At 48.6% G+C, this 24,400-nt stretch overlaps 1 protein-coding gene across 8 annotated transcripts in view; it reads right to left on the bottom strand.

Moving 5' to 3' along the window:
* Positions 1-3,950: 3,950 nt before the first annotated feature.
* SRGAP2 (SLIT-ROBO Rho GTPase activating protein 2) overlaps positions 3,951-24,400 on the bottom strand; it is a 255,706-nt gene continuing 235,256 nt past the window's right edge. For 3 of the 8 annotated variants that reach the window (XM_036756769.1, XM_036756768.1, XM_036756770.1), the window contains exons 18-23: positions 23,485-23,709; positions 19,098-19,177; positions 15,132-15,312; positions 13,440-13,586; positions 9,493-9,820; positions 3,951-7,544 (exon numbers count right to left, since the gene is read on the bottom strand). In XM_036756769.1, coding sequence (XP_036612664.1) covers positions 7,161-7,544; positions 9,493-9,820; positions 13,440-13,586; positions 15,132-15,312; positions 19,098-19,177; positions 23,485-23,709 — 1,345 coding nt within the window. In that variant the 3' untranslated portion in view covers positions 3,951-7,160. Of the gene's footprint in view, positions 7,545-7,878; positions 8,051-8,719; positions 8,815-9,492; positions 9,821-10,055; positions 13,164-13,439; positions 13,587-15,131; positions 15,313-19,097; positions 19,178-23,484; positions 23,710-24,400 lie in introns of those variants that run through there. The other 5 variants (XR_005010236.1, XM_036756771.1, XM_036756773.1 and 2 more) reach the window with 5 other exon arrangements.

The raw sequence follows: 24,400 nt of genomic DNA, 5'->3' as shown, positions 1-24,400 counted from the left end.
AAGGCGGTGGAGAGGGCCCCAGAGGAACAGCACCTAGCCCCCACACATCCAGTTCGCAGAGGAAAGGAAATGGGGGTAGAGTGGAAAGAACGAGTCAGAGGATGTGGGTGCCACCTCTTACCTGTGTGATCTTGGCCAAGTTACCTCATCCCTAAAAGCCTCGGTTCTGTCAGCAGTAAAATGAAGAGGCTGTGCTAAAAGATTTCTAGTCTCTTCCGGCTTGGGATATCAATGACTCTTCAAAGCTGGAGATGGGTGGCATGGGAGGATTCTTCTTTCTCTTGTAGTTGCTTTCCAGTCTTGTCTGATTCTTCATGATCTCGTTGGGGGTGTTCCTGGTAGAGATACAGGAGTGGTTTGCCATTTCCTTCTCCAGCTCATTTTACACATGAGGAAACCGAGACAAACAGGGGTAAATGACTTGCCCAGGGTCACACAGCTAGGAAGTGTCTGAGGCCAGATTTGAACTCTGGAAGATGAGTCTATTTGACTCAAGGCCTGGTGCTATCCATTGCACCATCTAGCTGCCCTTCCTTTCTCTATCTGATGATGACTAGCATTCATGTAGCACTTACTGTGTGCCAGGCACTATATTAAGCACTTTACAAATGTAATGTCATTTGAGCCTCCCAACAACTACTCAGAGGTAGGTGTGATTATCCCGTTTTACAGATGAGGAAACTGAGGCAGAAGTTAAGGGACTTGCCCAGGGTCACACAACTAGTAAGTGTCCGAGGCTGGATTTGAACTCAGGTCTTCCTGACTCCAGGCCCAGCACTCCATCCATTGCTAGTCCCATTATGTTAGGCTTTCATGAGATTCTGTGGGAATTGAGCCAACTTTGAGGGTGCCCATTGCCAACTACTGGTTTATATCAAGTTCTTTCCAGCGTAGTTAAGCTAAATGGAACTAAGGGCAACTCGTCCTATCTCTGTGCCCAGGGCTCTGATGTGCCCAGGTCTCTTCTGCATTCTTCAGCATAGTTTCTACTCCTACTCCCAGGAGGGGCTTGTTTGAGTTGTTCCAACCAAACTTTCCAACTTCCATGGGGAGTCAGAATCTACATGCATCACTCGGGGGCAGCAGGGCTTCAGGTATGAGACCCTTAGGGTCCAGGGCAGATAGAGGTGGGATGGTTCAGTGAAAAGAGCAGCAGCTCTGAAGTAGGAGGGCTTGGGTTCTACCTATGACGTGTGTGACCTTGGATGGGTCATCTGACTTCCTTGGACAAGTTTCTTCATCTGTACTAGATGGCCTCGCTGGTCCCTTTGAGCTTTATAACAATATTTGCTAGCATTTGTACAGAGCTATAAGCTCACAACAACCCTAGAGGTAAGCGCTATTATAGATGAGGCAGATAGAGGCGAGGCCTAGGGTCACACAACTCGTAAGTGTTAGAGGCAGTATGGTCATCTTGACTTTAACACTCTATCCACAGTGTCCCCTAGCTACCAATATCACGCAGCTCCTATGACCCCAAGTGTCCAAGGTTCTCTTAGAGCAAGGAGAAGGAAGAGCTGCTTTAAATAGATGAGGTTAAGCATAATTAAGGGAACGTAGAAAGAGTCAAAACTGATGGGGCTAATCCTGCCTCCCATTGAGAGGTAAGGGTTACTGGGGCCTATTTCTTGTCTTGATCAGGAAATAACTGAAGGACTCAACGAGTCACACCCAAGACGACTTATCTACCTGGAGTAGGGGGTGGGGTAGGCCTCAAACCTAGGCATTGGGAGTTGCATGACGGCATGCTTGCATGGGTTCTGGATAATGGACGATGCTCTCGTGCTTTCCTAGTCACCCGAGAGTGAAGCAGGGCTGTGTGATTGCTGCATGCTTTTTATCATGATGTTTTCAGCCATGCTGTTGGATACCTTCAACGAAGACAAAAATGACATAAAGTCAACTACCACACTGACAGTAAATTATTTAACTTGAAAAGGCTACAAGCCAAGAATAAAGTAGAAGGAGGGTTGTAGCATGATTTTTTGTTGGCAGATGATTGTGCACTCAGTGCATCCTCTGAGGCTGAGATGCAATGGAGCATGGATCAATTCTCTGACGCTGGTGCTAATTTTGGCCTGACAATACCAAGAAAACAGAGCTTCTCCACCAGCCAGACCACACCATCCATACATGGAACCATTGCTTACAGCAAATGGAGAGATTTGAATACCGTGGATAAGTTCACTTACGTAGGCAGTATACTTTCCAGGCATGTCCACATAGATGATGAGGTTGATGCAGGCATTGCCAGAGCTTTGCCAGTGTTTGAGAGGCTCCAAAGGAAAGTGTGGTAGAAAAGAGGTGTTAGACTGCCTACCAAACTGAAGATCTATAGAGCTATGGTGCTGACCTCATTGTTGTATGCCTGTGAAACCTGGACATTCTACCAGCGCCATGCCAGGAAACTGAATCACTTCCATTTGAATTGTCTTAGGAAGATTCTGAAAATCACCTGGCAGAATAAGGTGCCAGACACTGAGGTCCTTTGTTTTTTTTGTCTGTTTGTTTAGTTTAGTTTTGTTTTTTTGCAGAGGGGAAGGCAGGGCAATTGGGGTTAAGTGACTTGCCCAAGGTCACACAGCTAGTAAGTGTGTCAAGTGTCTGCGGCCGCATTTGAACTCAGGTCCTCCTGACTCCAGGGCCAGTGCTCTACTCACTGTACCACCTAGCTGCCCCGAATTGAGTTCCTTTGTCAAGGTCAACTGGCCAAGCATTAAAACTCTGCTTCAGAGTGCATCTCCGATGGGCTGGCCACATTGAATGCTTAAAGTACATTTGCCTAAAAGACTATCTTAGGAGAATTCACACAGGGCAAGTGTTCACATGGTGGTCAGAAGAAGTGATATAAGGACAATCTCAAGGTCTCTCTAAAGAACTTTGGAATTGATTGTGTGACATGGGAGACACTGGCACAGGACCACTCAGCATGGCGTGCCCATATCACAGAAGGTGCTCTTAGCAAAGCAGAATTGCAGTAGCTCAAATGAGATAGGAAGATTTAGTCATCTCCACTCTAAATGTTCGTAGAGTATTTGTGCCCCACCTATGGTAGAGCCTTGTATTGGTCTGATCAGCCACAGTAGGACACACTGTACCTTGACCCTGACATAGTGACGTCATTTTCCTCTTCAAGCACAAAGGACAAGAATTGAAGAATTCAACAAGCCACACGTGAATAGCCCTATCTTTCTGGAGTAGGGCTCAAACACAGGGCATCATACTGTTCTAGGGATCTAAAACGTCCCCTAGACCTCTTCCAAAGGTCCTAGGACGTATCCTGAGCCTCAAAACTTCTTTCTGATGAATTTTGTTCTGGCAAGGGCTCCCCTGGCCCAAGGATAGAATACTGTATTCAGAATAAAACACCTCCCATTCCAGGAGGAATTCCCTTGAACCATACATTGTGACATTACCATATGTGGGTAAAATTAGGTCTGCTGGGGGCAAAGAGGCTGCCAGGGGCCACTCTTAGGGCCCTCATTCAGGGAGAAATGAAAACATGTTAGAAAAGCTCCTGAAATGTTTCACCTGGTTCCCCCCCACCCCAATCTCTTCTCTCCCTGGCATCAAAATGGAGAAGGAAGTGAGGATTTTTTCTACCAATCATACCCAGAGATAAAATCAGTGAGGGAACAGTTGTCAAGGTAACCAGCTATCCAATGCTGAGCTGCCATCTCCTTCTATAGAGCATCTTTGATTCCATAGACAAGAGTAAATGGAGATGTTGACATTCTCCCCTATAGATGCAGCACTCCACGCAGTTGGCTTTGAGTTACAACATGCACCCTTCCCCCATTCTTAACCCATGCTCCCAGGATGTATGCCACCAGCCCAGCCCAGCCCAATCTAATTAACTCCTATCCAGAAAAGACTTCAGGGAACCATGGTTCCCAGGGAGTGGGGAGTGGTGGTGGTGGTGGAGGGGCGGGGCAGGAACTATAGCCTCATAACCTAAAAACGTATTTTATTTCGAAGTTGTGCTTTGGATTCTCCCCAATCCAGCCTTTGTTGAGTGACAGCCTTATGTTCATACAAAGCATTTCCAAGCATACATACATACATTATTCCAGTTATCAACACAATTGTTTTAAAGAATATACCATTTTACACAAACGTTACATACAAGTCATACGCCACAACATTGCATTTCCCTGGAAGATCTAATATCTCTTCTGAATAGGAAGTACATCTATACCAGCCCTTCCAAAGTGGTCTGTTCATCTCTCCGCTGGCATCATCTCATCTCCGCAGGAGGAGCCCTGGCTCCCTGGGGGACAGGGGCTGGGGCCAGCATGCTGTTGGGTGTAGATTCATTGTTCTCTCTTTTCTTTTGGATAGAGTGCAGGCCCTACTGTACAACAACCTCTCTCCCCCAAAGACCAACTCCTGTCCCTCCCCTCCAGAGTTCACAACTCACACCACAGAGGCAGGGTGGGGGTCTCTCAAGTGTGTACCGCTGGTTTGGGCCAGGGTACTCAGCAGAGGGCTATCTCTGCAGGGTCCCTTGGGCTGCTGGCTCCCAGTTTGGTGTAAAAATCACAGTGTGCCACCTCCATTACAGCTGATTGCACTGTGCCCTGCCAAGGTGGGTTCTCTCCCCATTGGCTCCGAGTCCCCTTGGCAGGACCAGATATCTCCACGGTGTCAGGAGCACCAGAGATGGGGAAGACAATTGCACCCCCCACCCTCTAGGGGAGTTGAGGGCTGACTAAGACTTTGAACTGTGGGTTCCCATTCACACACTGCTCAGCTCCTGAAGCTAATCGGCAGATGGATATTGGCTGGGTGGGATGGGGAATGGAGGGGATATAGAGGACCCAAAAAGAAAGAGGTAACAAAACAGATTCAAAGACTTTGTTTTGAGAAAACTTCTCCACCCTTTCCTGGAGCTGGGGAGGGCAGGAGGAAAATGGAAGGTGTAGGTTCCAACTCAGATCATTTGGGTGAAGAGGATCTCCAAGCTGGCACCTAAGGAATGTAGAGTGAAGGATGAGGCTCTCCTTGCCCTGAAGGAAAAGGATCCCCAGGGCTGACAGATCCATTGGAGGCTCAGGGCTTAGAACTGACTTCATCCCTTTTGGGAGCTACTAAACAGAGTGGCTGACTGCTCAACGCCAGTGGCTCTAAGTCACCTCTTCCAGGTTTGGTCGTGTCACTGAAGGAATCCACTGGGTCTCCCCCTCTAACTCTAGGGGCCTTTGCCCTCCATGTTCCAAAGCTTCTTTCTGCTAAGTGCCTCCTCACAAAGCTCATTTCTTTATGCAGGATAAAGGAATGCTACCTCTGATGGATCTGACCCCAAACCATTTTTTAAAAAAAGGTGATAAAGAATACACCCATTGAGCCAAAGATGGGAAAATTTAGGTTTCTCTCCCAAAAGCCAACTACCACGTATCTCTCTCAAATCACAGAAAAGTTATCAGGTAAAGAATATGACTTCAAACCAGAAAACACAGCTCCTGTGGTTTTAAGGTAAGACATGTGGGGTGCAGCCTTAACTCAGTCTCTTTATCTGAGACCTAGGAGTCTTAAGTGGCTTGGCATTTCACCCCAATATTCCTGGTATAGTGTGATATTAGGGGAGAGGTAAATAGTGGGTAGGACTTGGGAGGCTGGGTTAAAGCAGATGGGGAAATCACCTTGACCTTTTGTGTGGGCAGTGGGAGAAGGACCAGAGAGCATCAACAGGAAGGAAACTGTTAGCCCATCAGCCCCTCCCTCATTCACAGGTTCAGTTAACCTACTCAGTTGCTGATAGTGTCTTTAGATTTCAGTCTCAGGGAGACTTTTTGTTTGCGGAGTCAAAATACAACCAAGACAGGGTGTACCTAGATGGTTGTTGATGGATTTGGCAACAAGTGGCTCTCGACAATGGGACAACGTCTCACCAAGCCCTCCCGTCTCTTTCCAGTGAGAGGCACCAGGTGATATCCGAAGCCAGGAGACACAGTCTGAAGGACAGTGAGCCGCCGCTTACAAGCAGGATCTGAGTCACCGTGCTTCTGGGGGCTGATCCTACTTAAAAATTTCACTGGATTTCTTGGAGCTAAAAAGCTTGATTGCCGACTGATTTCAGGATAATAAGTCTGAGTCTTAAGTGCCCAAAAAAGAGTGAGAGAAGAGCAACATGCCACTAGCTAACTTTCCCAAACCTGCCCTGAAGACAACGAAACTCTTTTAAAACAATTGTCAAGGTTCTGGGTACGAAAACCATCTTCAGTGGGATTTCTTCTAGAGTAGAAAATGGAAGTAGGATGCCCTTTCTCCCACCTAATGTGAATGTGTCATCCAGGTAAATCTGACAAGGGACTATTACTTAATGAGGAGTTTGGCTGTAGTTACGGAGGATGAAGGGGGCAAATGTAAACACCAACCAACCAAACCACGTCAGTAAAAAGAGGCCTAAGAGAGAAATCCCCAAGCCCACGTGGAGCTTTGGGGCTGAGTGCCATCCTGATTAAGTTTCGTTTAATATGAGAGATTTCTATGGCTGAGTTCTCCTGTTCCAGACAAAATAGGGTTTGTAACGGAAACAAACAGACCCTGGTGGTCACTGTGTGAACTGCCACAATAACTTACAAAGAGACACACAGCCATGGGTCACGGAACCAGGAGTGTCTACACATGCCAGAGACTATGGTAACCTACAACTGTTGGCGTGTGTGTGTGTGTGTGTGTGTGTGTGTGTGCAATGAAGCAGAGACTATATAATTCATTTTAACCAGTACCCAAACATGGTGCTACTGAGAGGTGGGTGTATTAGCAGCCAACCACTTTGGCAAGGCATCCTCGGTGACTTGAGGAGGACAGAGATTTGAGCCACATCTTTACTGCCTGCCCTGCCAGATTTCACAGTGACCTGATAATGGAAAGATCTATTTCTGGCTACTGCCTAAGACTGGTATATACTGTAGCTGGCTGGATTATGACTGATCGAGGGAAGCTAAGGAAGGGGGACAAGGAATGGGGGCGGGGCAGGGAAAGAGACAGGGAGAGCTTCATTCTCAAGGGTTTGGGCTGCTGGGAAGTCTATTCCTGCAGGAATAACTTAGAATCTAATTTTCAGCTGAAGTTCCCAAGCTAGTTAAATAGGAAGATTTTAATAACAGTCTCTGGTTCCTCAAGTCCCCTTGTCTGGAACAATCAAATGGTGTCCATCAGACTGTACAAGACTTGTCAGTGGGCTGTGGGGATGCTGAAGAGTTGACGCCAGGACTGGTGGCATTGGTTTTGGGGAAGACCACCGGCTTGGGTCGTGTGGCTGGTGGCTTGACCGGGGCGGCCATCTTGACTGACTTGACTGGCCGGAAAGCACATGGGATGTCCCCAGCTGTACTGGCGCTCCGCTGGAAGGCGGGTTCAGGGTCCTTGAGGAGCTGGGTGTGCAGGGGGCTAGAGGGTTCTGAAGTAGGTGCTACCACTGGGGAGGTCTTTAGGGGCTCCAGGGTATCCAGGACCACATCGGGCGTGTGCTTCACATTGCTTTGCCGCTCGAGCTCTCGGAGTTCGTTCAGGGCAGAATTCATTGTTGCCTCAATATCCTGAAAAGCACAGAAGAGAAGATAAGTCTAGTGTTGTGATATGTCACTGAAGATCCCGTTTTACTGCTACAGGTCAAATCTTGCAAGAACCAATTTCAAGGGGGGAGAGTTGGGAGGACTGGGTGGGGAGGGGGTGTCCAGATTTCTGTGCTGAAATTCATGAGTCTATCCGATATTGCTTAGAGTAAGTGCACCATCTGCTGGGGCTCGGAGACATTTCTCTTTCATGTGATTGTAATCATTACAAAATTGGTGCTAATGAGATCTGACCTGCAGGCCCCTGGACCTGGAAGTTACCAAATTCTAACCCTGGTTAAAGAAGGACAGGTCTTACCCATCAGGGATTGAGGAAAGGTCCAATAGCTCTGCTCCCTGCCCACCACCTGGGGACTGGACAACTATGGCAGGAGAGTCCAGCGTTAATCATGCTGTTCTCTTCTATCCATCACTGTCAAGAGGGCACTGTCCAGGAGGGGGAGCCAAAGCCCACTTAGGTGAATTGCCTTCTGTAAGTTACAATGGAAACCAGCTCAGCAAACAAGCAGCATCGCTAGCTTGGGGACTCAAGAGAGAACCAAAGGACCTTTGTTTGCAAGCCAGCTGCCTCCCTAGGAGACCTCCCTGCTCCCCACCTCCCTCCCCTCCGGCAAGCTCGTGTCTGGCCCCCTGCACCATCACAGGAATCCCATCGGGGATTAGGTCTGCATGGACAGGCTGCCTGTTCTGGGCCAGGCCCCGCTAAAGCTTCTCTGTGCTGGAGAGGGAGAAGAGCTTTCTCTTGGCAGTGATTCAACACCACTCAGCCCTACGACGTTCCCAGACTTGAGAACAGACTCCAGAACTCTGGCTCTCCTCCTGGCCCATCTATCCCAGCTGTGACCATGCCCCTCCATTCCTATTAACACCTGTCCAAAGAAGGGAGCTGGGAGGAGTCCCATGGGGAAAGGCAGCTTACAACCGTGACCTTACACACAGAGACAGACAGCTAGAGGCCTAGCAAAGCGAGAGACATGTCAGGCACCCAGCTGGACTGGGTCTGACCAAGAAGACATTTCTGGAGAGCGCACCACAGCCCAGCCAACAGAGACTGCCTCTGTCTTCCTTGGGGGTAGCGGGGATCTTAGCTCTGCTAAAAGCAGGACAGTCAAGGGCAACAGGAAGCCCCTAGTACCCACCTGGACTAATGAAAATTATAGAGCTGAGGGAGACGTCTGAGGACACTGCTTGGAGTGGCCGCGGCAGTCGGATTTTTAAAGATGGGGTTAGCCCTCTAACATTTCATGGAAAACAAAAAGTCAAAAGGATGGACGAGAGATGGAAGGAGGTCCCTTGTTACGGGGAACCGGCCTCTTTTCCTCCTGGGAGACTTATCTGCACCCCAAGGCCTCATCCCCTCTAGGCCCCAGGACCAGATGATCATTGCTAGGTTTCTCTGGGTAGCGTCTGGACAGCAGGGTCAGGGAATGCCCTTGGTATGACAGGGAAAACAGGGAGGGGATGGAATGAAAGGAACACAATCAGCTACAAATCTGAAACCAGAGGTGTCACTGGCATTTAGCTAATCTCAGTGCCTAATTCCCTAGAGTTACAAAACCCCAAAGGGGGACAATATATTGGGCATTCAGTGTGTAGGCACTAGTCTAGAAAAGTGAAAGTTTTGCCGATAGGTAACAGTTGTGCAAATACTTAATCTGCATATATATACAGTTAAGGAGCCTACTTTATCCTGCTCCCATTGTGGCCCTTTGGAGAAGGTATGCTAGCAAATGGTGCTTGTTTGAAAGGTGTGCGGCACCTCCAGATGTGCACTGGTCAGCTGGTCAGAAACATTCCCTAAGTATTCATCGTGCTCCTTGTTCTAAGGTCAGGATGGACTCTGCTTGAAGCTACTGTGAGTGACAAGGGGAAACTCCCAATTCCCTGCTCTCCACCAAACTCCAGGTTTTACCTGTGCAATGACCTCGGGGTCCATGGGCCGATGGTTGTTGAAGCTCTTGGACCTCCCGGCTGTCACCGTCTTCCGGATCTGAGGACTGTCCAGCCGATTCTTCAGAGATGAGTGTCGGCTGATGGAATTGAGACCCCCGTGCCCGCTGGCGGAACACTTATCGGGCCCCTCCTTGGGGAGACTCTGGCTGATAACAGGCTGGGAGGAGGGACGGCAGCTGGCTCCCCCAGGCCCTGGGGAGGAGTCCAGCAGGGGGCTGCTCAGCCCATGGCCCTCGCTCTGCCGGAAGGCTTTCCTGATGTTCCCAGATTCTGGCCGCTTCCTTTGCCTTCAGGCACAAATACAAAGACAAGTGTGAGCAATGGCTGGCTCAGATCCCAGCACACCCATATCCAAGGAGAGGAGGGAAGAGGAAGAGGGATGAGTTCCTGTCATCCAGTATTTTTCCAGGGAGTAGGGAAAGGGCCACAGAGGGGGGTTCTTGCCAAGGCTCTACTGTCCCACGCTTCCTTAATGCCTCCATTACCCCCACCCTCCCTACCCCACCCCCCAAGCTTGGCAAAGGAGAAATGGATACTTACTGGTTGGTGGTGTGCTTTGAGCTCCTGAGATGCAAAATGCTATGCAAAGGGAAAGTCTGATTATGTGAAATCTGGTAATGGGGAGAGACACTAAGACTCCTAGAGATGCCCTTACTGTGGCCTTTCATTTATTTTTTTTATTAAGCTGAGACAAGGTTTGAATGAGGAGACCTTAATGTGTTATCAAGGGGATGTAGAAGGTAAGGTGGAAGAGAATGTTTTCCTCTCAATTTTTCGGGTCCTCCTCCCAAAAATCATCAACACAAGAAGGGTGGAATCATTACAAGTTCTGGCATTACACTTATAATGTGAAGCCAAAAGAAAGAGAATCTCTCAAGGGACTATCATACTGGAGGAGTTAAGGACAGATTTTATGAATTCTGATTTTTTTCTTTTTTACTTCTTGAATCACCAAGGATGAGATTAAACTTTGGCTCATGGTCAATTCATTGTATCAGGCCACTTAAGGCTCTGTGTAAATGCTACAATCAAATTAGATTGTCTGGCAATCTTGTGGTTACTGGGCACTGTTTTAGAACTAGCTAGCGTTCACTGGGACGTGGTTACAAAGGAATCAGATGAGGAAAACAGTTTTATATGGAGCTGTAAGAAAAATCGCTTTCTGGGTCAGAAGGGCAGTTACGCAGCTCTGTTCCCAATTCCACTACTGGACAAGGCAAGGGACAAAACTGAGGATGGACAAGGAGAAGAGGCCCTGCTTTGGGTCCACTGGAGGGGTGCCAGCACTATGGGCCACATCTGTTGGTGAGGAAAAGATCTCCCAAAGACAGCTTGGGGTAATGGGAACAGTTGGGAGAGCTGCATGAGCCTGGGCTTCGGGTCTCTTAGCTGCAAAAAAAGGGGGTGGGGCAGAAGAGGGGTGATGGTGGGGGGAATGGACCAGAAGATCCTTGAGGTCCATTTTATGATTCTCTGGGTTTTCTTTTCCTTTTGTTTTGTTTCGTTCTGACCTGTGATTTCATTGGCATAGGGAACTTCTGGAGAGGTAAATCCATTTTACGAGAACAGATTAGCAACTACTCTACAACTTGTGACCTTAGAGAGTTAGCATCTGGGATGACAAGAGGTCCAGTGACTGGCCCAGGGTCACACAGCCAGTACGTGTCCTGAGCCAAGACTTAGGCCTCGGTTTTTCAGGCTCTGAGTCCAAATGGCTTTCTTTCCACTAGATGAGGCTGCTGCTCCTGGGCTCTGATAGTGGCCCTCAAGTAGATCTGGGTTCTGACTTTGTTGTTTTTGTTCTAACTGCTGCCTTTTGTGCAGTCTGAACAGGATGGCCGGAGTTTGGGTCTAAACTGCCATAAGATTTCCTGCAAAGGCTCGTATGCCACACCCAGTGATTGTTGTGGTGTTTGGGGGTGGGGAGAAAGCCAGGGGCGCAAAGCCGTACAAAGAATGCTGGGCTGGAACTTGGAGACCCTGCACTGGAGGTTCTGCTCCTGGTGTGACCCTGGGCAATCATGTAACCTCTCGGGGCCTAGGTTTTCTAGACATTTGGTGATTGGTTCGGACTAGGTGGTTTAGAAGGTACCTTTCTAGATCTAAATCTATGATATTATGGTGAAGGGAGATAAAACTTGGGGGTCTTCTACCCCCCCAAAATATCTTGGGGCCAAGAAGCCAGTTCCTGAAGGAGGGAACTCAAGTAAACTGCCCAGAGGTTTGGTCTCTGATTTTTCCATTGGTGGCAAACTTGAACTACTGAATTTCTTCTTCCACAAATTCCTTCATATTAAAAGCAACAACAAAGCTGGTGGCTTATAAAATGACACACCTACACAGTCACCGTCCCCCGTTATTGGCTTAATTACAGGCTGGGATTACTGTGATTAGAACCTTATAATTAATACAACCTCATAAATAAAGAACAAAAATAGGATTAGCCCACCATGCTTTTTATTAGTCTGCCTTCTCACCAGGGTAGTGAGTTCAGGATTGCCCTTTGGGTTGGGGAATGAATGAAATCCTCGTTGTTTTTCACTTACTGGCTTAAATTACAAATAGCTCTAAATAAGGAGGTAAATGGATATTTCCAAGGTGGAATTAACATAACTGACTTCCCCAACTTGAAATTCAAGAGAAAACTATGGTAGGGGTGAGCAAGTCCCATGACCATGCCCCTTCTGATGACTAGCTGGAGGAAACAAGCAAAAAAAAGGCAGAAAGACCTAGGCAACCTGATACAGTTTAGAAACAACAAGCAGATTTATTCTCCTTCCAGTTTTAATGTCCAGAGGCTACAGTTAACAGGTTTTCCTTGTGCAAATCATTTCATTCTTCCAAAGCCATACGGGAATAAAAACTACGTGTCATTGCTAGTTCGTATTCACGGAGCATGCCCTAGGGGCCTGCTGCCATCTTACTGGCACCATCCCAAGCTTCAGGATCTAGTAGAAGAGGTGATGGACTGAGGAGTTCACGTCATGCCCCTTGAGGAGGCTGAGATGAGACTGTTGTCCAACACCTGGAATGTCCCCTGGAGAGGCCGAGGGGCATGGACATAAGAGTCAGAGTCAGGGAATCCTGGGTGGGCAAGTGGAAAACCCTAGCTTACTGCCAGTGTGACAATGGAAGTTGGGGATCACAGCCAAAAGCCTGTTTTTGGAAGGAACGAGGAGTCCGCAGTAAGCCTGAATAATGGAGCGGGGTAGATAAGACTAAGGCCGCATGAAAACTGGCACATCTTTTCTTCTGGTGTGAAGGGGCAGAATGATATGGGAGTAGGATATGGAGAGGGTGCCCAGGAAAGAGGCAATAGTGATCTTTTCCTCCATAGGAGTGAATACCAAGAGCAGGGAGCAAAACAGACAAACAATATTCAGTCGAACATGCCCAAAATTAACATCAGCCTAGTACAAAACTCACAAGGCTTTTAACCTTCGGAGAAGAAAGAATCTATTATTAGGTAAGAATTAGGAAAGAGACAGGACCAAAGAAGTCCCCCCTCAGCAGAACAGTTTTGGTCCGTGTTGTCTAGGACAAACTCAGTCACTTGGCCACTGGCCATTCTTGAGCTTTGGATAACAGCTTCAGACCTAGGATTCCCAGGTGGGTTCCTGGTGACAGACACTGTAGGGACACAGAGAAAGAGAGCGCCCCTTTGTAGCGTGACGGTGGCTAGCAGAAAGCCTCGACCTATCACTGAAGCTTGCAGAAGCTTCCTCGTCCCCATCCATCTAGCCAGCAGCAATGAACGCATGCAGATCGTTAGCCTGGGAAAGCTGAGTGTCTTTTAGCAACCTCCCTACGTGCAGCGCAGGAATGGAGGAGGGTTAGGGTTAGACCAGGGGGTGAAGCTTGGTGTTAAGTCGGTCAGGAGAGCAGAAAATGAAAAGCAGCGCTTACTTGTTGATGTTTGCAAGATAAATATCGGCTACATGACCCCCACTGGGACAGCTGGCCCCCGCTCTGGCTGTCACCTTTTCTTCAGGTGGCTCACAAATGACCTCAATCTCAGACTTGGGGCTCGACCTCTCCGCGACACCATCCTCGCTGGGGGAGAAGGGATAGGCAGGCAGGGAGGAGGGAAAACAACAAGAACACAAAAAGCAGTGTTAAATTAGCAAGATGGCCCCCCCAACACACACATACACACTCCCCAGCAGAGCTCCAAGATGGCGGCAGTACCCAGTGGCCCTGGGTGGGCTGGCCCTGTGCAGGGAAAGGAGGGGCAGGAAAGCAGGGAATTAGGAACCTAGGAGCTGATTGGAGTTATTTTAAATAAAATAAATAATCCAGCTGAGTTCTGTAGGCCCTTGGCTCCTCAGGAAAGCATGGCAGGATCCAGCTAGAGGAAATCTGGATCCAAGGCATCTGCCTTTTACCCCAAGGCTGGGCTGGGACAACCTCCCAGAGGAGGAAGAGACACATCCAGGTTGCTGCATATCTGCTCAGGCTTTGGAGATGCTGGCGGTGAAGCAGGAGACCCCACACTCCATCGGAGCCAATCTAGCCTCACTTAGAGCTTCCAAGTTGGTGTCAGGTCTCTCCACTGCTCTCCTGGACCCTCTGGCTAATGGTCATATAGGAAGATGACAAGAAAGCCCCTTCTTCCCCCACAGCTCATCTTCTGCTTGATCTTGTAATGAAGTCAAAGTGCTAAATTTAGGAGGGCTCTGGAGGCATAGATCATCACCAGATTTGCGATGTTATCAACAGAGGGAGGATATGCCCCTGCAGAATAAACTGGAGACAGGCTGGGAGGGTGAAGACTCATTCAGGATATCAACCTTTAAAAAATAATATTAAGGAAAGGACTATCAAGACTGACAGCATGACACCCAAAGGAAGGGCAATGGGAGCTGGGACCAGAGATCCTTCTCAGGCTGGGCTCCAGGTCAGGCAGGACTTGCAGCCAGGGGGCTGGGGTTGGAAGGTATAGGCCAGGGAATCTCTAAACAATGCCATTTCCCTCTAAGCCCATTTCCTTTGCAGCTGGAGCCCATCTGTAAAACTTCCTGGAGGCCAGTCTGATTTCCCCTTCCTTCTTTGCTGCTCCTTGCCCAATCAACCTCACCTGGGTCACTGAACTAAACTGGGTTATTTCAACAAGGTTACTTGTTGAATCCCGGTACTTCCTAGAAAGGCAGGAAGAACGTTTATCACTAATGCTCATGCCTCTGGCTTGGGTTTGTAAGTAGGGAAATACCATAAATAAGATCATCAGATAGGGTTAATGCATACTTGCTAAAAACCAAAACACCTTTCCCCCAGAAAGGGTAAAGACTGTTTAGACCAGAAAGAAAATGCTCTCCCAGTCTAGGAAGGGGCTCCAGGGCATTGTGTGGTGACACCTGCCTTCTTTAGCACTCATTAGGCATACACACGCCAAGTGGCTATTCCAAGGATTAGTTACTGGATTGTTTTGGGGGATGGTGAGTCTGGGGACTTCCAGAACATTGTCCCCAGACTGAGGAGACGGTGGACATCGCATGACTCTCAGTTTCTGGCAACGTTCACTGAGAGTCCATCTCCTAAAGGCCCATCTTGGAAGCAGCACCAGTAACCCCGGCCCTGTGGCCTGAGGGCCCAACCTACGTGTCTTGGACCACGATGTACTGATGAGGGATGAGTCCATCAATGCCATTGTGTCGGCCCTCCCACCAGTCATCAGAGGCCCTATGGTAGAGCAGCAAGGAGGCCCCCTTCTTGAAGGACAGTTCTCGGGCTGTTCGGCCGATGTAGTCAAACTTGGCAATCGCCTCGATGGGCTCACACTCTGAAAAGGAGAAGAAGGAAACAAATAGAATGAACAAAGTTTCAGGGAATCCCTTAATCTGTAGAGATTACTGGTACTTAGCTCCCGACTAGGAAATCCTCTGCAAGGAGTACACTACTAAATGGATCTTTCTTCCATTAGACCAGCATAAAGGGCTACGCATGACAAGAGGTAATCTTGCTCATCCCTCCCTAGCCCCTGAGGGAGAGAGCAGTTTGGAGGACGGGCCTTCAGGGCCCTTTGGCTCATGAATCCATGTGGAGTCACCAAAGAGTGGCCTTAGAGTGAGTGCTCTTACAGGATAGCTGCCCTTTGCTCTCCACTGGCCTTTCTAGAGGATGTCTCTATCTACCCCTCAACAACCCTTCCTCTTTGGTACTTCATGTGGCCTGTGCATACTACCTTCTTCCCATCCTGGCTTCTGTTCTGTACACATCCCGGGGTCTCAATGTTCCATGACCTTAAGCTCCTAGGTCATGGTTTTCCATTCCAGTGCATCCCCATCATCCTTGGTCTTGTGGGAAAAATTATTATACTGTTTCAATCCAATCTTACGTGATTAAAAGTTGTCCACACCCAGAACATTGATTGACTTCATTAACTCTCTAGGAATGCCAGAGATGGCTACAAGGTATTTCTGATTCCCCCAGATGGGAGCCACCCAAAGCATTTTTGTTTTGAGAGACCACACCCAGGAACTTCTGAGGGGTCCAAGCTTCTGTTTTGGGTCACAGTTACTCCCATCTGTCTCAATTTACCCTGCTTTCAGGCTGCCTTCTCAGCAAAATTGCTTAACTGAGTATGTGGGGTTCCTGTGTGGGAAACCTTTGTCAAAATCCTATATAAGGTCAACCTTCCAGAATCTGGGGAGAGTGACCACACCTCCTGTCCAGAGTTCTCTCCTCTACCAAATGACCTAATACATCTCTTTCTATAAGTATTTCAGATTTTTGGGTCTATTCTCACAAACAACACAGATCTTCTATATTCACAGTAACAACCACTCAAACACCCAAAATGCCCCCAATGTCCATGGCGTCCTCCTCTATTTCTTTCTAGCCCTGCCTTACCCTTCACCATCACATGGAATTATGTCACCTCTAGGACTTGGCATTTAGACATTCCCTGTCCAACCATGACCTGCTATGCCACCCCCAACCCATCTGCTTTCTGCTCTCGTTGTGACTTCCAGTCATGTGATTTACCCTCTTCTTTCGCTTTGTCTTTGCTTGTCTCCATACCCAGAATTGACACCCCCTGCCCTGAAAGGTTAATTTAGCATGACTGGCCATTGCTGTTGAGCCCTTTGCTCCTCTGACTTTCCACTGTTCGTGACCTGTTAATCCTGATCCCTAGACAAATCCCACCACCCGAAGGTTGCCACTTCTGGACTACTGGAGCATCGATGGGAAAAGTCTCATAATTGAGCTGACTGGCCTCACTACATGTTGAGGTGCAGAGCCTCAACAGGCCTTTCGTTTTACTTTTGTTGACTAATTTTCCAAAACAACTGTTTCAGATCTCCTCTTCTCTCCTTAAGCCCCTCACTGCCCCCTTGTACAGAGATGGCTTGGCCTCTGGCTTAGGAGATGAGACCATCCTATGGGTGCAACCTTGACTCCCCTCCTCAAAACTTCTTTGTAGCATGACTAAGTCTTCTCCTTCCCTTGTTCACAGAAAAAGAGGTGCTCCCAAACTTCCCTTGACTGTTAAAGGCATTACCTTCATCGTGGTCACCCAGGTTTGAACCTTGGTCTAATCCTCTAGGCCTCACTCATACTCACTCCACTGATCCAATCCTTCATCACATCTTGCTGCTCTTCTACCTTCACAACATGACTCACCCACTTCCCCTTCTCTTCATTCACAGGCCCCGGTTCAGGCCCTCATCACCCTTCCCTGGACTACTGCCTCCAGAGAAGTGTCCCTGCCTAAGTCTCTCCCTGCTCCAATCTCTTCTCCATTCAGCTGCTGATGTGAGCTTCCTAAAGCTCCTCCCCAAACAGAGCCCTACTCAGTATCCTTCAGTGGCTCTCTAGCTCCTCAAGAACAAAACTGAACACCACATTTGGCATTTCAAGCTCTTCTTTTCAGCCTTTCCAAGTTTCTAGCTTGATTTCCCATGCACTGCGGGGCAGCTCTTCTCTACACATGGTGCTCCACCTCCCACCTCCCCAGGGCCTCTACACTGGCCATCTCCTATGGAAGGGGGCGTATTCCCTCTTATTGCATCTGGCTTCCTGAAAGCCTCAGCTCAAACGCAACCCTGCTCTGGAGGCCTTCCCCAGTCCCCTTTCTGTGACCAGTGCCTTTCCTCTATAAATTTGTAAATAATTAAGTATACACCTTCCATCCATGCTGTGTATTTGTGGTATGTACTTAATTACTGACATTCTCTCGCCCCCCTTAGAATGTCAGCTCCTTGAGGGTGGCATTGTCTTTGTCTTACTGTGTAACCCCAGCGCTCTACATATACCCAACACCTAGGAAGCACTCAGTAAAGATGCTTGGTGACCGACTCAGACCAGGGGCCTGTGTTTATGACTCTTCTCTCTGGAGCTCTTTTCAGCCTATGATTACCCTGCTGACTCCCCCTCACCCTCTTTCCTCCCCAAGCTCCTGGGATGCCACATAATTCCTCCTCTATAGCCTTCACTGACACTTCATCTTCTTCCTGACCCTTAGGGTGGGTGTCCCCCAAGGCTCTGACTCAGTATTCTTCTCTGTCTCCCCAGAAAACCTTGCTCCCTTCCTTGGCATCCCTGGGCAGAGGCCTTCCAGGTCTCCATTTCCAGCCCTGACTTCTCTTAGCTCCAGATCCACACATCGAGTTGTCTACAGGACTCTTAAATTCTGGTATGCTGGGTGAAAAGGAAGATGACTACTTATACCTGAGATGGCTTTCTAGGTTCTATTCCTGGATGACAGATGTGTCACCAAACCAGAGGAACCAAAGATTTTATGAGTTCCTTTGCACCCTCCCCTCAACACCGCACTTTGAGCCATCTGCATGGGAGAGCAGAATTCCCAGCAAGGTGGGAGGCCTAGAGAACTCAGCAGAATGTCCTGTTTCCTCCTCACCCCTGGAAAATTTGGAGGCGCCTTCTTGGCTGCTGAGACTTCCAGAGCCTAAGTGAACCAGACAGGGTGTTGGGGGGGAGAGATGATCAACGGCGTGGGGGGCCCTTGTATGCCTGCAACTTTGGAAACGGTTGCTTGTTCCAGGCAGTGGGCTCGAGAGCATGGGCTGATTCATCTGGGCTCCTGCTCCTACTCTGTTTTACTTCTGTTTTGTTCTTGGCATTTAGTGTCTCCATTCCCTGGGATGGTTTTTTTTTGTTCTGTTTTGTTCTTCAGACAAGCTCTACATAGCTTTAGCATCTTGTTACTTGGTGTTGAGTCTGATCAGTGACTGGGAACTAGCTGGAAACCACCAGAAACTTAGGTCAAGGGTGGAGGGATTAGGCAGCTGGTTGGGAGTTGGGAATGGGACGGCCAAAGAATTACAGAGCGGGAAGGAATCGACATAGCTTAGAATTACAGAGCGGGAAGGAATCGACATAGCTTAGACTCTCCATCTGCTCATTTGGACACAAGATTAGAACTTAAACTGTCTTAGAAAAGCAACCTCCCTCCAGAAGATGGAAGTAAAGAAGCTGTTACTCAACACTCTGGCATGTCACAGGTAGCACCAGACCGTGGGAGGAGCTCAGGCCACACAACCAGGCTCCCCCTCCTCCCTAGGGTCCCCGCTGGCTGACCAGGAAGTAGGGCCACATACGTACCATCGTCGCTGGTGTGGTGGTCCACAGTTATATCCTGTGCGGAGTCTTCAGCTGAGGTAGTCTCTCCATGGGGGCTTTCACTGCAGCAGAACCAAATCAAAGTCACCAAAAGTATCACAGAGGAGAAAAATTGCCCAGACAATGGGAGGAATCAGCATTTGGGGAGGACTTGTTGGTTTTCAGGGAAGAGTGGGGACAGGGTCCTTCACACATTCTGTGTCCCATAAAAGCTCAGCACTGTGCTATGTACACAGCAGAAAGGGAACACATCCTCCTAATAAACATTTGACAAGTAGGTTCTAGGTCATCTGAGCCAGCCCATCCCCTCCAGGCAGAACTAGACAAACCAGCTGAGACAACCTGAGCTTCACACCTTTTAACAAAAGAGATCAGGACCGAGGAGGCAAGGGAAACTCTTTTGAGGCTGGTTGAGGAATTTCTTTATGGCAATACATAGGCAGCTCTCGATAAGCCACCACGTGCATTATTCAAGCTCTTCTCACTCTCTTCCTTCCCACCAGGCCTGATGCCCTTCAGTGGCTTTGGGGCACCTCCATGGGTGAGGAGGTGAGACATGGGGGTGGGAGGTAGAGGCAGGATGAAGAGGGAGAGGGGTGAAAGAAAAGAAAAGCTCTTGGCTAACATTGGGCTCTAGACTCTGGATTTTAATTAGCCAAGTCCCTTCTGAGCTTGCCTGGACAGTTACTGGAAACTCTAAGCCCTTTCATCTCAAATCTGATGAATGAGCCACTGAGGGACAGAGGTTCTCAGCACAACCATTGAGTTTCTACAAGATGAGAGCAAAGGAAATCTCGTCCATTTTTAGTGTCTCCTTCTTTATAACAAATCTGGTTTCTTCTGAAAGCAAAGAAAGGGAGGAGGACTTCTGGGTCACCACAAAGCAAAAGCACCACGAGACAAGGTCCTCTTCCTTCTACCTCTGGGTTCAGAAAGATTTTTCCTCCATCATCTCCCCTTAGGGTCCCATGACCCACTTAAATTAGAGAGTTTCTGAAATCTCCCTAGGTATGGAATCATCTGGGTCTGAGGAAGTCTGGAGAGAATCAGAAACCAGAAGGGAGAGACAAAGGGTGCCATAAACCTTCCTCTGGCCTCCTCTGCATCAGAAAGACCTTAGCATGCCAGGTAGTGGGCCCCTTCCAGGGAAGACTCACTTTGTTTTGCTAACAGTGAAGGGCCAGGTTTTTCAGACAGGCTGGGGAATTAAAAACAGAATGGGACTGAGCTCCCTGCTGCCACAGGAATGCAGAGAAGCCTTCGCTCTCTCTATCTCCTCTGGCTACTCTCCAGCATTCTCAGGACCCTAGCCACCCCTTTTGTACTCCCTGCAGTCTCCTCCTGGAAATAAGACACCTCTTGTTTTTAGCTGTGGTGGCTAGTCTCTTTTCTGGAGAAGGCCGAGGAAGGGGTGAGAGATGATGGTCTATGGCCTCTCCCCCTGCCTTTCCCACCTCAAGACAACTGATGCTTGATCCATCAGCCATCCAACAGCCCCACTTTTTGCCGGATGTTGTCAGGGCCCTTCCACCTGTTGCCTAGTTAATCCTATGGTTTCCTCCCAGAGACTGGCTAGTAAAATCTACAAATACAGGGAAATTAGGGAGAACGACCTGGAGAAAACTGAGACAATGTGCTTGCTGGCTCCTCCCTGTTATTGTCCCCTTTCAGAGATCTTGAGCAGAGAGCCACTGTGTACTGCTTTGGTGCTTGAGCCCAGAAGGGTAGAGACCCTTCCCAGCACAAGGGCAAAGAAAGGTTCAGAGTCTAGGGCCCAGGAGTTTATAAAACATGGTAAGGTACGGTATGCCAGGGCACTCTGAGGAGGCATTACTATTGGCCCTTCTCTTAAGGTAGGTGAAACTTCATCTGCCCTATAAACCTATGGGCTAGGGCTGGGGATCTTACCTTGGATTCTGTGAATTTGTTTTGTTAATATTTTAATAAATGTATTTCAATATAATTGCTTTCCTTTGTAATCATATGTATTTTATCTTATGCATTTAAAACCAATATTCTAAGAAGGGGTCCATAGGGTTCAATGGATTGCCAAAAGGGTTACTGACAAAAAAGAAAATTAAGATTCTCTGGTCTAGGACAATGTTCCAAAGTTTTCCAACAACTAGATCTCCCTTCTCCCACAGGGGTGGGGATGAGTGAAGATAATCAGGTCCCTAAGTCCAGAGACAAATATAGCATCTTGATGGCCCAATGGATGAACTGACCAATAATCTTGCCAAACCTCCCTCTCCAACTATTATAGACATTGGCAAAGCTTGTTCCATTTTTCCTTTTACCTGGATGCTTGAGAAAAGTTAACAGTTTATTATATTATATGGCAAGCATGGGAAAGAGCAAAGCCCAGATGAGGAATGTCACTGATACTACACTACAGACATGTGGTCCTTCGGGGTCTCCACCTGTGGGGGTCAGTGTGGTCCCTAGACAAAAAAATCCCCCTGGCCCCCCCCAACCTAGCGGATAACTGGTACTGAATTGGTTCCACATGGATCCCTGGGCTGGGCTAGTTTATGTTTTTAGTGAAGGCTCAAAGACTATTTGAGGAAGGAAGGGAAAGAGGTGAAGGATGGAGAAATGTGAACGTAGCAGAAAGACAGGCTGTCCCTGTCGTGCTTGGCATCAGACGGACGCTCCTGAGGAGTCTTGGGGGAGGCAGCAGTGTGCAAAAGAAAGGACACTGCACTGAGAGGCAGGAGACCAGAGCTCTAGGATAATGATGTCCGGTGAGGGACGGGTCCCAGAAGAACATAGGGACACACATCCAAGATGGGGAGAAGGATATACGAGGCCCATCCTCAAGGATCCAAATGTCTGTTATGTGGAAGGGAGATCAGACTTGTTTTCTGCAGCTCCAATGTGCAGAGTTGGAACCAAGAGCTCTATGTTCTAAGGTTTCTGATTGGGGCACAATATAAAGCTTGGAGCTGGCAGGTTGTAGGATGAACTGTCTGGAGAAGGAGTGAGTTCTCCATCACTCGGGTACTTTAAGCAGAGGCTAGAGAACATGCCAAGAGTGCTATTGAGGGGAAGCATGGGAGATAGAAGGGATCATCAGTGGAGTTCCTCTAACCCTCAAGGATTCTAATGGCTCCCTCTACCACTCAGGAGCTATGTGATCTCCTCCAAGTCATTGAAGCTTTTGAGGCCTCAGCTGTCTTTGCTTTAAAAGGGGGAAGTAATGCCAAAAAGCAGAAGGCTGGCCCATGTGGTCTCCGGAGATTCCCTTCCCATCTCAGATCTAGGATTCCATGTATCCAGTAACATCATATTGGAGTTAGATCCAATTTTAGAAAACAGAATCGAATCTCTAGCCACTCTGAATTCTCCAGAAGTCTGACCCACTGTGTCCAAAGAGGACTGCCTTTAACCAGTCCACCTGGATGGTGACACCCTTCTCTCTACAATCTTCGGAGAGGAGTGTCATGTAACCCTAGGGTGTCTCACAACAACTTCTCTTTGTATGATTCCTCTCCCCAGTGACCCTCCCTCATTAGAACGTAAAGTCTTTGGGAAAGGGCCTCAATGTACAAAACTATTTATGGCACTGAGAGGTGGCCCATCAATTAGGGAATGAATGGCTGAACAAGCTGCGGCATATGAATGGGATGGAACAGCGCTGTGCTAGAGGAAATGATGAAGGAGATGGTTTCAGAGAAGCCTGGGAAGCCTTGTGTGAAGCAGTGCGCAGTCAAGTGAATGGAGCCGGGAGAAGGAAATGATACAATTACAGTAATATTGCAGAGACAAAGAGCCTTGACTTAGGGATTCTGACCAACACAAGGATCACCCACAATTCCAGAGGACTTGTGATGAAACACGCTGCCCACCTCCTTAATAGAGAGGTGATGGACCAGAGGGTGCAGAGTGAGGCTTGCTCTGAGGACAAGGCCAGAGTGACAATTTGCTTTGCTTGACTATATTCCCCTTTGGTCTCTGCCTTCTCAGTGCCTAGCACTTAGCAGGTACTTCTTGCCTGATTGAATGACCTCTTTGATGCATGTCTTGCACTCCTCAGTATCTTCCACAACGTCTACCACTCCACTGGGTAAATGGGAATAATTTAGGAATCAATGTGATTTATCTCAATTACATAAAAAAAGCTTCTGGAGTTCCTATCCCTGGGATCCCTGGGTCTCTGTAAAATGGGGTGTGGCACAAAGCGGCAGCCATTCCTTGGTCCAGGTGAAGGAGGGACAAGCGGGGAGATGAACCAGGTGACCTCGAGACGCAGACAACTTAATCTGAACGCCGAGGGCTCTGTTCACCTCTGCGCCGGGCTTTGCCACGTGCCCTCTTGACAACAGTGTGGAAGACGGCTGCTCCTCGCCTCCCTTCCCTGCCCACCTACCAGTAATCCTCCACGCTTCCTCCTCTGCTGTACACGGGGCCCTCCAGCTCCCTGGGGCTGGGGAAGATATTCTCGTGCTGGATGATGATGGTTTTTATCAGCTCATTCACATGGGCCTGGCAGGAGACCTGGTCATGGCCTTCGGGCACCGACATCAGCGTGGGCCCAAAGCAGATGGCGAGGTTGTAGGGATCCATCATGTTCTCTTCACTGAACTGTGATAAACTGCAGGAGACAAGAGAGGGAGTCGGGATGAGTGGGGAGCAGGGGAGAGCTTGCATGAATGCACGGGGACGGCAATCACAGGAGGCATGGCCAAGAGCGAAAACAGAAGGTCTGCAAATTGCCACCTGCCCCCGTCTGGGCTCTGGGCTCCCCCCGAGCTTCTTCAGCCAAGACAATAAGGTGACACAGATGAGGTCACAATTCGGGAACCTCATCAAATGGCAGATGCCTTTCTTTCCCTATTCCTCAGAAACTGTTCTTCTGCCTCCTAAAGAAAGGAGTACAGCTGGCTCCTTATCCACCCCGAGTCCTTGCACTCTGCCCAGCTCCCCTTCCAAGTTGGCGCTTCCCACTCCCTTCCCAACTCTTAGGAGACCAGTGGTTGAAGGGCTAAGGGGTCTGACAGGCTCAGTGACTCCTCTTTGCAAAGCTCTTCTAAATGCACCCTGCAGAAGGCAGCCTGAGGCATGAGCCGGGATAGCTTCTACAGAGGGCATGCCTTGGGGCTGGTAAGAGTACCCAGGGGCCTCCCAAGGTGCCCTGGTAATTACAGGGACGGAAGACGTGGGTTATCATATAGCTTGCTTTGCATCAAAATGACCACATCATTGGGTTGACTTCTCTCCAAGCCCTGGGCTTATGAAAGGGAAAAGTAGCCAAGTGATTAGCATCCCTGTTGTACCGAGCCGGT

This window comes from Trichosurus vulpecula, chromosome 4, assembly GCF_011100635.1.
Source record: "Trichosurus vulpecula isolate mTriVul1 chromosome 4, mTriVul1.pri, whole genome shotgun sequence".
NCBI lineage: Eukaryota > Metazoa > Chordata > Mammalia > Diprotodontia > Phalangeridae > Trichosurus > Trichosurus vulpecula.
Note: the sequence above shows the minus strand (reverse complement) of the source record. Positions and strands in the feature narration are given on the sequence as shown.